Here is a 10,026-nt window from a genome sequence, read left to right on the forward strand (position 1 = left end):
ATATTTTTTTAGGTAAAGAATTAATTTATTTTGAGATATATAACTATCTCTTCCAATAAATATCATTCTTAGAAATTGAACCCTTAATCTTTTAAATTATCCTACGATCTAATAATACTTTATACCAGTAGATCAACATGGGCTGCTAATTTTCAAATGGTTTAAAAACATAAAAGTGTATTACTTTTAATATTAGATTCAATTTAATGTAGTAATAATGTAATAAAAGAACTTACATCATCATTCAACTAATTATAGATGGGAAATATGTGATAATATAATTGATTAATAATTGGACAACAAACTTAAGCATTATTTATTAAAATTAATTTTTTGGATATAAATTTAATGATGGAAGATAACACATGAGTTTAAACACTAAATTATATTCTCTTTTTGACTTACACTAATTTAATTTATCTACCAAAAGAGTAATTTAGTTTAGAAATGTTTGACTAATGTGCATAGCATCACTAATTGGCAAAGTAATGGGAAGAGAAAATAATTGAAAATTTCATATATTTTTTCTACTATGGAAAAGTGATATAGAGAGAAAGAGAATTGTGAGGTAGCATTCATTCTTCATTTGGAGTAGCTTTCACATTGTCTTGGGACGTGGGACCCCACAATCCGTGTTCTAGAGTGAAGAAACCTATGCATTTTGAAGCATAGAACTCATTTCCTCCACAAAAAACACGTTCAAGTTTGAGAACTATTCAAACCTTACCCTTTCCATAAGGTTTGAGTTCCCTTTTATATGTTGATCTCTTTCACATATTTTCACTGTAAATTTTGAAACTTTCTGTGTCATAATGAATTAGACATTACTAGAATTTCACGGCATGGGACATTAAAGGTAACATTTTTCCATTGAAAAGTGGAATTTTTCAATCTGAGTTGATTATTTCTTGGCTGATCCAGAACTAGGTAATGCTCAAAATCATTTTTTGGGATCTGGGTTTTGTTGTGTTCTTAACAATATATCAGTGACCTTATTAGTTAGAGTAGTATTAGAAGTTGTAATTGACCCTTCAAACATTGTTTTGGTTGGTAAAGTTTGGTGACACCAACTTTTCAACCTGGGTTTAGCTTAAGCTCTAAAATTTTGATCCTTGCTCACAAAAGTTTTGGTCTTGCATCACAATATTTGGTACCTAAAGTTCTCAACTTTGGTTTGGGCTTAAGATTTTGTATTTGTAATGAGAATTTCAAGCAGGGGAAACTATTGTTATTGGATTTGATTTGATTTGATTGCTGAAAAAATATGTCAGCAATTTCGCCGTCTCCGGCATCTTCCACCGCCGCACCACCACCTACCACCACTACCCCACCACCCAAACAATCACCCTCTTCCCTTGCACCTAGCACTTCAATTTCAACCCCACCACCATCTCAGTCCCCTCCTCCGGCAACACCATCAGCTCCTCCTCCTGCGACACCGGTCCCATTATCATCACCTCCGCCACCACTACCACCCCAGGCTTCACCTCCCCCACCCTCAGTAGCTCCTCCTCCATCATCACCACCATCTTCTCCAGTACCGCCATCATCACCTCCCCCATCACCAGTCCCACCAAGAAATTCTCCACCCCCATCACCAGCTACACCACCATCAAACCCATCACCACCCTCAGATAATTCACCCCCTCCTCCAGCCATTGCACTGCCACCCCAAGGTTCTCCACCGCCTCCACCATCTGTGCCACCCCCTATAAACTCACCTCCACCGCCAGCACCAGTGCCGCTACCTGCGAATTCACCTCCACCACCAGCATCAGTGCTGTCACCTGTGATTTCACCTCCACCGTCAGCATCAGTTCCGCCACCTGTGATTTCACCTCCACCACCAGCATCAGTTCCACCGCCTGTGAACTCACCTCCACCACCAGCATCAGTTCCACCACCTGTGAATTCACCTCCACTGCCAGCAACAACCACCCCTCCTCAAAATTCGCCTCCCCCTCCAGCTTCTACACCTCCAAGAAGTGCACCTCCTCCTCCTAGGATTAGTCCTGATTCTCAACCTACTCCACCTTCAAATTCTACACCAAAGCCATCCCCTCAATCTCCCGCACTCTTGTTGTCACCACCTCCACCCTCGCTTGTAACGCCACCACCATCACAAAATGGAACAGAAAACTCAATCCCGGCACCCGGAAGTAGTGGTGGAAAAGGAATTGGTACTGGAGGTATAGTTGCTATTAGTGTAGTGGCTGGATTTTTTTTGCTTGGCTTCATTGGAGTTGCTATTTGGTGCATCAGGAGGCGAAAGAAAAAAGGGCATGAGAATGGTGGTTATGTCATGCCATCCACTCTTCCCTCGTCACCTGAATCAGGTAGAATTGTAAAAAAACAATGCATTATTGTTTCTTAAATAGGTTGTTCTTATGTCTCACTCTCTTTTAATTGTTAGTTTCCTACTTTGAGAATTTAACAAGACAGAGCTCTAATTGATTTGTACATATGTTGGGTTTGTTGAACCAGTTATATGACTTTCTTTAACTTATAAAAAATTAAACTGTTGCAATTTTCTCGCTATTGATGTAATTGAAGTTTGTAATATTGTCCAGATTCATCCTTTTTTAAGGCACATTCTTCAGCTCCTCTTGTACAAAGTGGCTCGGGAAGTGATGTGTATACACCACCATCCGAGCCTGGTGGACTAGGAAACTCTAGGTCATGGTTTTCATACGAAGAGCTAATCAAGGCAACAAATGGTTTTGCAAATCAAAATCTTTTGGGCGAGGGAGGATTTGGTTCGGTATATAAAGGATACCTACCTGATGGGAGAGAGATTGCAGTCAAGCAGTTGAAAATTGGTGGAGGCCAGGGGGAGAGGGAATTCAAAGCTGAAGTTGAAATTATTAGCCGCATACATCATCGTCATTTGGTTTCTTTAGTGGGGTACTGCATTCAAGATAACAAAAGACTGCTTGTCTATGACTATGTTCCCAACAATAACCTTTATTTTCACCTGCATGGTAAAGCTAATTCTGAGTGGTAAAAGATTGTTTCATGATATTTTGATTAACTTCAATTGTTCTAACCGATGTTGAAATTTGCAGAGAAAGGTAGGTCTGTGCTAGGCTGGGCAAACCGTGTTAAAATAGCAGCTGGTGCAGCTCGAGGAATAGCTTATCTCCATGAAGACTGTAATTACCAATATTTTATTCTTCGGTCTCAAAATTCACATAAACAAATGCCTATCTCCCCTCTCCTTTTGAAAATTTGCATTTTTTGGAATTAGCTTAAAGTTGAATCAGAATTTGGCTTGTGTTAAGTGAGCTAATGGTGGGTGCAACAAAAATATTGTTCCCCTTTCGTTTTAATAAGCTGAATTTTGAAAGACAACTAAGATATATATATATATACACATATATATATACATATATATACACACACACACTGAGAGATGCGAGCTCCCTTTCTCGGTAGTAATATAGATAGCATTGGCTTGTAGCTAGGAGATTGGACTTCATGTAAATTTTCCAGACTAACATGGATGTTAAATATTTTGCGGTAAATCTCTACTTAGGTTTAACATAGATATTTTCTAGTAAAGTTTTGATTGACTGATCTGAGAAAACATTTTGTGATACAAATATGATATTTAGCGATTATAATTAGGAAACATATAATTGAAATTCGCGTGAAGTTCACAGAGATGTATGAGTATATGGAGAACATTTACTCGATTTATAAGCTTTCTTTGTGCTGGTAAATGTTTTATTGAGAAAAAAATGGGGGCAACAGCATAATTGAACATGGAGATTTTTAATCTGTAACCAAAATCTAATTTATCATGAACTAGACTGGATTAAAGAAGAGTGCTATGTTTATGACATGAAGCAGTGATAATTCAGTTGCTTCAATTGTTATTTATGCTGTTGAATGCTATGCACATTTCAGGTAATCCTCGGGTTATTCACAGGGATATCAAGTCATCAAACATTCTTTTAGATTACAACTTTGAAGCTCAAGTATGTGCCATCCTTCTCATGTCAAGTTTGATATTGTTAGTTCTATTTATATTCTAATCTTAGTAAACCAATTTGTGATGTGATAGGTCTCAGATTTTGGGCTAGCTAAATTAGCTCTTGATGCGAATACACATATAACCACACGTGTCATGGGAACTTTTGGGTATCAATTATTATGTCTAAAAGTTCTCTCTTCAATTTTTACTATTGCACTAAGACAACAAAAAACTGTATCAACATTGGTTGCCTTTTCCCCTCTTGAAGGTATGTTGCTCCTGAATATGCATCAAGCGGAAAATTGACTGAGAAGTCTGATGTATACTCTTTTGGAGTCGTGCTTTTGGAGCTCATTACCGGAAGGAAATCAGTAGATACATCTCAACCAATTGGAGATGAAAGTCTAGTTGAATGGGTAAATATTGATGTTTTATCACTCTTGCTACTGAAGCTTTCTTTTGCCAATCTGGTGTTTGAGAAGCCATTAGTGTGTATTAAAAAATTGATTGGGATTGAAGTGAATTAAAAATTGAACCACCAACCTATGTAGTTGAGGACACTAAAAAGGATTAAAGTGAGTAAACCCATGTTCTATATTTCCTTGTGTGTTCTAATGCTCACGTTGAACAGAATCCTAGAATATAGAAATAGTAGTCTCAGCTGAAGTCGTTGCCATTACATGCCTCTATTTTCCAATAGTTCACGTTTCTTGATGATCAGATCAGGTAAATTATTTTAGAGACCCTGACAAATGTTTAGTATCTATTTTATTATAGATGTGGAGTATAATATTTTGATCTTGAGTTTAGTATGCATAATTTGGTTCATATCTTTGTCATAAGCTTTTTTTGGAACTTGATAATTTAACAAGATAATGAATGGAAGGAAGCATGGACACGGGATATGGATACGACCCACATGGACACAGGGATACATAAAAAGTATAAAAATGTTAAGTGTAAAGAGAGAGAAGTCTCTGAATTTTATTAATCAAATTTAGTTACAGAAGATGAGGGGAGAGGTATTTATAGTTATGATAGATGAGATAGCTTAGAGCCTTAGACTCCAAGCTATCTATATACCTAAACTAACTTTATACTAAAATAACAACAGAACAACTATCTCTTAACTCTTATTGAACATAATCCCATTTTCTAATATACCCCCTGAAAATGAGGGTCCTGAACCAAGTTGAATTAGTCTTTGACTTGCAAGTTGCAACTGATTTCTGAGTGCAATAAACTTGGTATTAGACATAGGCTTAGTTAGAATGTCTGCTTTTTGAAAATTTGAGGGCCACAAGTTTCATTGCGAGGGTTTTGTTTTTAAGCTCGTCTCTGACAAAATAGAGGTCTATCTCAATGTGCTTGGTCCTGTTGTGTAGAACATAATTATATGACATAAGAACTGCACTGAGGTTGTCACATAATATAGCGGGGGTATTGTATGAGAATTTCAGCTCACTTGGCAGAGATTCTATCCATGTCAGTTCTTGAGAGGCTAGTGCTAGACTTATGTACTCAGTTTCTGTGCTAGACTTGGAAATTATATGTTGTTTGTGGGACCTCCAAGTGACAATATTAGGACCTAGAAATAAGCCGGAAGGGTACTGACTGCATCAACAGGGAGTCCAAGGCTGACTATCTAACATGATTTCAACTATGCCTGAAAAGGAACATTTTCCTTGGCCTTATTTTTAGTGTGCTTGTATGAATAAATTATGCATGCATGTACAAAAAGAATATAAAATATCAAGTTTATGGCCATATATATGGATAGTGTCTATTGTATAAACTCATAAAGGGTGACTCAGTGCACGAGACTTCCACTTACTCGGGTCAGGTGGAGAGATTGTTTCCAGGATTTGAACCTGTGACCTCATGACCATTAAGCAACAACCTTATTGTTGCACCAAGCTTACCCTTGAATCATTCTTGAATTTTGTAAAGCCATCAGCCTTTCCTCACTAAAGATGCTACCTTTTTTCTCAGGCTCGACCTTTGCTGAGTCATGCTCTTGATAATGAGGAGTATGATAGTTTAGCAGATCCAAGGCTAGAAAAGAACTATGTTGAAAGTGAAATGTTTTGCATGATTGAAGTTGCAGCTGCTTGTGTGCGACATTCGGCTGCAAAGAGACCTCGCATGGGACAGGTAATTAGTTTTAAAAGCAGCAAAAAATTCTCGTTAAATCTCATCTAGCAAACCAGAAAATACTGAGATTGTCTTTCTTGAACAATCATGTCTCAGGTTGTTAGAGCTTTTGATAGCTTAGCAGCTGCAGATCTAACAAATGGTATGCGACTTGGGGAAAGCGAAGCCTTTAACTCTGCGCAGCAATCTGCCGAAATAAGATTATTTCGGAGGATGGCATTTGGTAGTCAAAATTATAGCTCAGACTTCTATAGCCAGGATAATTTGAATACGTGAAAGACACTCTACTGCATGAGTTTATTTTGTACCAAAATGATCTTATCCTGTCAAGCAAAGCCAAAGGGAGGCCTCAGTTGCATCTAGCTGGTTGCAAACATGGCTCAGCCAAGTTGCATATATGCTTGACTCTGGAATTGACTGCATCAGCTTCAGAAGACCCTCTATTTTTGTGACAATTTTCTTATTCTTTTCACATTAGCTGTTTTGAGGCAGCAGTTTTGTTTTTGTAATTAGCCTTTGTATAAAAATTACATTTTGACAACTCCTTCGATCACAAACAGAGAATAAAATCCTTTTACAATAGAATCTATCTTACCTTAATGTTATATCCATCTCCTATCCCATATAGGAAGGATTGATTGACCCTCAAGAATTGATTGCTTCACCTTTACCTGAGTTTTACTTGAAGCAAGAAATGACATAGGAAAAGAAATCAGTTTAACAATGGTATAAAAAAATAATGTAAATAATTGAAATAATTTGGAGTGAGTTTGCTATCTTTTTACTTCTTTTTTTGGTGTGTAAACGAATGTGATGTTAAGTTAAATTAATCAGTACATGTTTATGATCATTGATTCATGTGTGTTCCCCAACTAAATTTTGAGCTGCACTAATGTAAATATAAAAATTAAAATGACATTTTGCTAGCAACAATGAAGTGATGCTATTGTTCCAATTTACCATGGCACTTTCATCAATGTCTCACAATGCCTCACACCCCCTTATTTTCTTTTGACTATTTTTCACCACACTGCAACCAATTGCTACACAGATGATCTTATTAATTACAATTTGGTAGCCATTTATCATCGCTACCTCACCATTCACCTTCACAAAAATACCAACATTGAAATTAGAACATAGAAAAAGGAAAGAATACTCAGATTAACTCTGAATTTAAGCTGCTGAAAGCATAGTCTAAGAAGGAGAACCTTATTCCAAGAGAAAACTCTTCCAACTCAAAACACCAGGCATAATCTTATATTGTCAGTACTCCTGTTTATATAAAGACTTAAGTAAATATATAAAATATGAAATAAAACTAAAGATAAATACTAACATATAAGGATAAACTTAACCAACTTAAAATATCAAATAAAACTAAACCCCTGCCCAATCAAATAGGCCCCTTCTCTTGCATCCTAACAATATGCCTCGGAGTATTTAACTATAATTTCACTTATACAAAATTGACTGATAATAACCTCATTCTATAGCAGATTCATTCTTCAAGGAAATGGTATCATACTACAATTTCACATAATAATGAAGATGAACTTTGCATCACAGTCAAGTGACATCCTTCCTCTGCAAAGAGTTAAGTGAAATATATGGGACTCATATGCCATACTGGATTTAAATGTCAGTAGCAATCCATCTTTCTAACTTCCTGATTCACATTGTAGATTCTTTAACTTCAATACTACATTCTGGATTTGAAGGCTGTTCTTGAATTGCATTTCCTCTCCAGAGGATTATCTGCTCATCCTTAAACAAGATAGGGACACATGGAACTAAATCCTGCACTAATGAAAAAAATGTTGAATACTTGAGCACCATGTGTACATATAATTTCGGCTGAAAACAGAAAAATCAAATTTTATGACTCTGATAATAAGCATACCCTTAGCTTGACTCCAATCCTTTTGCAATCACTTGTACCCACATAGGTGCAGTCCAGTCTCACAACCTCCTCAGTTTTAAAAGCTTCCCTCACCCGCTCCACCACATTTACATAAACGCCATTTCTAGCTGAACATAAGAATCACAATAAAGTGTATGTTAGTATCTAATACTTACCATTACAAGGTCGGGATAAAAGAGTAACCTTTTTTAAGTCTCCAATAACTGTAGTCACTTACTGAGTTTCATCAGAGGGTGTGAGTTCAATCCCCTATTTCTCATTTCTTTTGTTTCTTCATGTGTCAATCCCTCAATTACATTCTTCACAAGCCTAGGATATATTGGTGGATAAGGCTTCCACAGCATAAGAGGAATAACTGGACGGTTCTTGGGATCATAATTTCGACCTCGGTACAGAAGGAGTGTATTAATGTTGTGGTGGATAATTTTCCCACCAGACTTGTCCTATAGACATAACAATACACACATCAGGAAAATTATATTATGAAAGTTTACCCTAGAAAGATTAATGTTTTCACTGATAAATGCACAAGCAAAATGATTATATTTACCTCAAGGTGGAAGCAAACATTGTCCATGTCAAGTGTAGGCACACCCAAGCATTTAATTCTCACAGCTTCAGCCTTCTTCCAATGATTATGTATGTCATCCAACATGTTGTGAGTGACTCCCCCCTTCCCTAGCACAACATTAAGATCATTAGCTACTCTTCATCACAACATTAACATAAATCGAACGACGTCATAATATTCTATCATGAACTATGTTAACTATTTGGCCAATGACCTCGTTGAAAAATAAGCAAGTAGAATGCCAATTTTAGTGAAATAAAAAATTAATATAAAACAAAAACTAATAATGAAGCAAAAAAAAAACATTCATGTCAAATTGTCAACAATCAACACAATACAAAAACCGCATGCCATAATATCCAACATTGGGAAAATTGAGTTCACTTTTCTTCCCCATTTCAAGCATTTAACATGTTTTAGTGCACACAACTATCACTCAGAGGAATTGAGTTTTTGATCTTTTGATCATTTGATCATTCTGCAAATCTAGACCACTAAATGAACACATTGTTATAGTGCACACAAGTATAGATACATGACATAATAAAAACATGTTTGGTTCAGGGAAAGAATTTTAAAAAAATGAGATTAATAATAAACATAATTTAACCATCGCATGCATTTAAAAATTTCTTCTTTCTTAAAAACATAACCATTTAATATAACATGGGTGTTTTACTTTATTTTCATTTTCAATTGATATAATTCTATAAAATAAAATGACATTTTTAAAATTAAAAAGATATTGACAAAAAACGAAAACAAAAGATTAGGCTATACCTAAATTGATTTGCCTAGCACAGTCACTGTGTCGATAACGTTCGACAAGCTCAGCCACCTCCTCCTCCGAAAGTGGCTCTCCGTGAACCCGTTTCCGCTCCTCTTCAATCCTAATCCGGTCCACTTCCTTCTGAACCGGCGCAGAAGTCCCGGTCCATGTCCTATCCAGCCGGCCCGGTCCAAAAGGTGAGAACTTCGGCGATTCACGGAAACTTATAGGTTTCACGGAATGATTAATCTCCGAGTATGAGTACTTAAAATCGAATGGAAGTTCCGATTTCAATGGAAACTTCGCCTCTTCATTTAAATTCATAGTTCCATTTTTGTTGTCGTTTTTCTTCTTCTTCTTCGTTTTCTTGTTATTGTCGTTTTCGTTTGGTTTTTGAGGAGGGGAAAACGGTGGGTCGTATACATCGTCGGGTATGGAGAAAGTGAGAAAGCGAGGGAGAGAGAGTGGTAAAGGTAAACGACGCAGTGAGAGTGAGAAAAGGTGGTTACGCATTTGTTGAAACGGTGTCGTTGAAGGAAGGAAGGAGTCGTTTTGGTCGCTGGTGGTGGTGGACGACGATATGAGGGTGTTATCGTAATTATAGAATGAAATGTAAGTAAATCTAACTCGCG

The 10,026-nt window shown here is 36.7% G+C and overlaps 2 protein-coding genes and 1 long non-coding RNA gene across 6 annotated transcripts; 1 reads left to right on the plus strand and 2 right to left on the minus strand.

Moving 5' to 3' along the window:
- Positions 574-6,779, plus strand: LOC109356950 (proline-rich receptor-like protein kinase PERK9). 3 transcript variants are annotated; one of them, XM_019600607.1, is made up of 9 exons: positions 574-2,039; positions 2,124-2,336; positions 2,571-2,985; positions 3,064-3,152; positions 3,910-3,980; positions 4,067-4,143; positions 4,245-4,392; positions 5,969-6,130; positions 6,227-6,779. In XM_019600607.1, the coding sequence occupies exons 1-9, from the start codon at positions 1,265-1,267 to the stop codon at positions 6,404-6,406; spliced, it is 2,130 nt and encodes a 709-aa protein (XP_019456152.1). In that variant the 5' UTR covers positions 574-1,264; the 3' UTR covers positions 6,407-6,779. The 3 variants fall into 3 exon arrangements, with proteins under 3 accessions (XP_019456152.1, XP_019456150.1, XP_019456151.1); XM_019600605.1 differs by having other exon boundaries at positions 574-2,336; XM_019600606.1 differs by having other exon boundaries at positions 575-2,336; positions 2,571-2,981; positions 3,066-3,152.
- Positions 4,520-5,676, minus strand: LOC109356952. The gene is made up of 2 exons (XR_002108805.1): positions 5,565-5,676; positions 4,520-5,509 (listed from the first exon to the last, which is right to left on the minus strand). It is a non-coding gene; the product is annotated as an uncharacterized LOC109356952 (long non-coding RNA).
- On the minus strand, positions 7,600-10,026 carry LOC109356951 (CRS2-associated factor 2, mitochondrial). Of its 2 annotated transcripts, none has more exons than XM_019600608.1 (5): positions 9,406-10,025; positions 8,605-8,732; positions 8,272-8,497; positions 8,034-8,161; positions 7,600-7,930 (listed from the first exon to the last, which is right to left on the minus strand). In XM_019600608.1, the coding sequence occupies exons 1-5, from the start codon at positions 9,905-9,907 to the stop codon at positions 7,805-7,807; spliced, it is 1,110 nt and encodes a 369-aa protein (XP_019456153.1). In that variant the 5' UTR covers positions 9,908-10,025; the 3' UTR covers positions 7,600-7,804. The 2 variants fall into 2 exon arrangements, with proteins under 2 accessions (XP_019456153.1, XP_019456154.1); XM_019600609.1 differs by having other exon boundaries at positions 7,819-7,935; positions 9,406-10,026.

Source organism: Lupinus angustifolius, chromosome LG09 (genome assembly GCF_001865875.1).
Source record: "Lupinus angustifolius cultivar Tanjil chromosome LG09, LupAngTanjil_v1.0, whole genome shotgun sequence".
In the NCBI taxonomy this organism is placed as follows: Eukaryota; Viridiplantae; Streptophyta; class Magnoliopsida; order Fabales; family Fabaceae; genus Lupinus; species Lupinus angustifolius.

Excerpts from the sequence above, each read along its gene's own strand:
- LOC109356950 (XM_019600605.1), top strand. The coding sequence starts at position 1,265 with ATGTCAGCAATTTCGCCGTCTCCGGCATCTTCCACCGCCGCACCACCA. Across the intron at positions 4,144-4,244 it reads CGTGTCATGGGAACTTTTGG|GTATGTTGCTCCTGAATATG; the intron begins GTATCAATTATT and ends CCCCTCTTGAAG. Across the intron at positions 6,131-6,226 it reads AGAGACCTCGCATGGGACAG|GTTGTTAGAGCTTTTGATAG; the intron begins GTAATTAGTTTT and ends ATCATGTCTCAG.
- LOC109356951 (XM_019600608.1), bottom strand. The coding sequence starts at position 9,907 with ATGCGTAACCACCTTTTCTCACTCTCACTGCGTCGTTTACCTTTACCA. Across the intron at positions 8,498-8,604 it reads ATGTTTGCTTCCACCTTGAG|GACAAGTCTGGTGGGAAAAT; the intron begins GTAAATATAATC and ends TTATGTCTATAG. Across the intron at positions 7,931-8,033 it reads GGATTGGAGTCAAGCTAAGG|GATTTAGTTCCATGTGTCCC; the intron begins GTATGCTTATTA and ends TCATTAGTGCAG.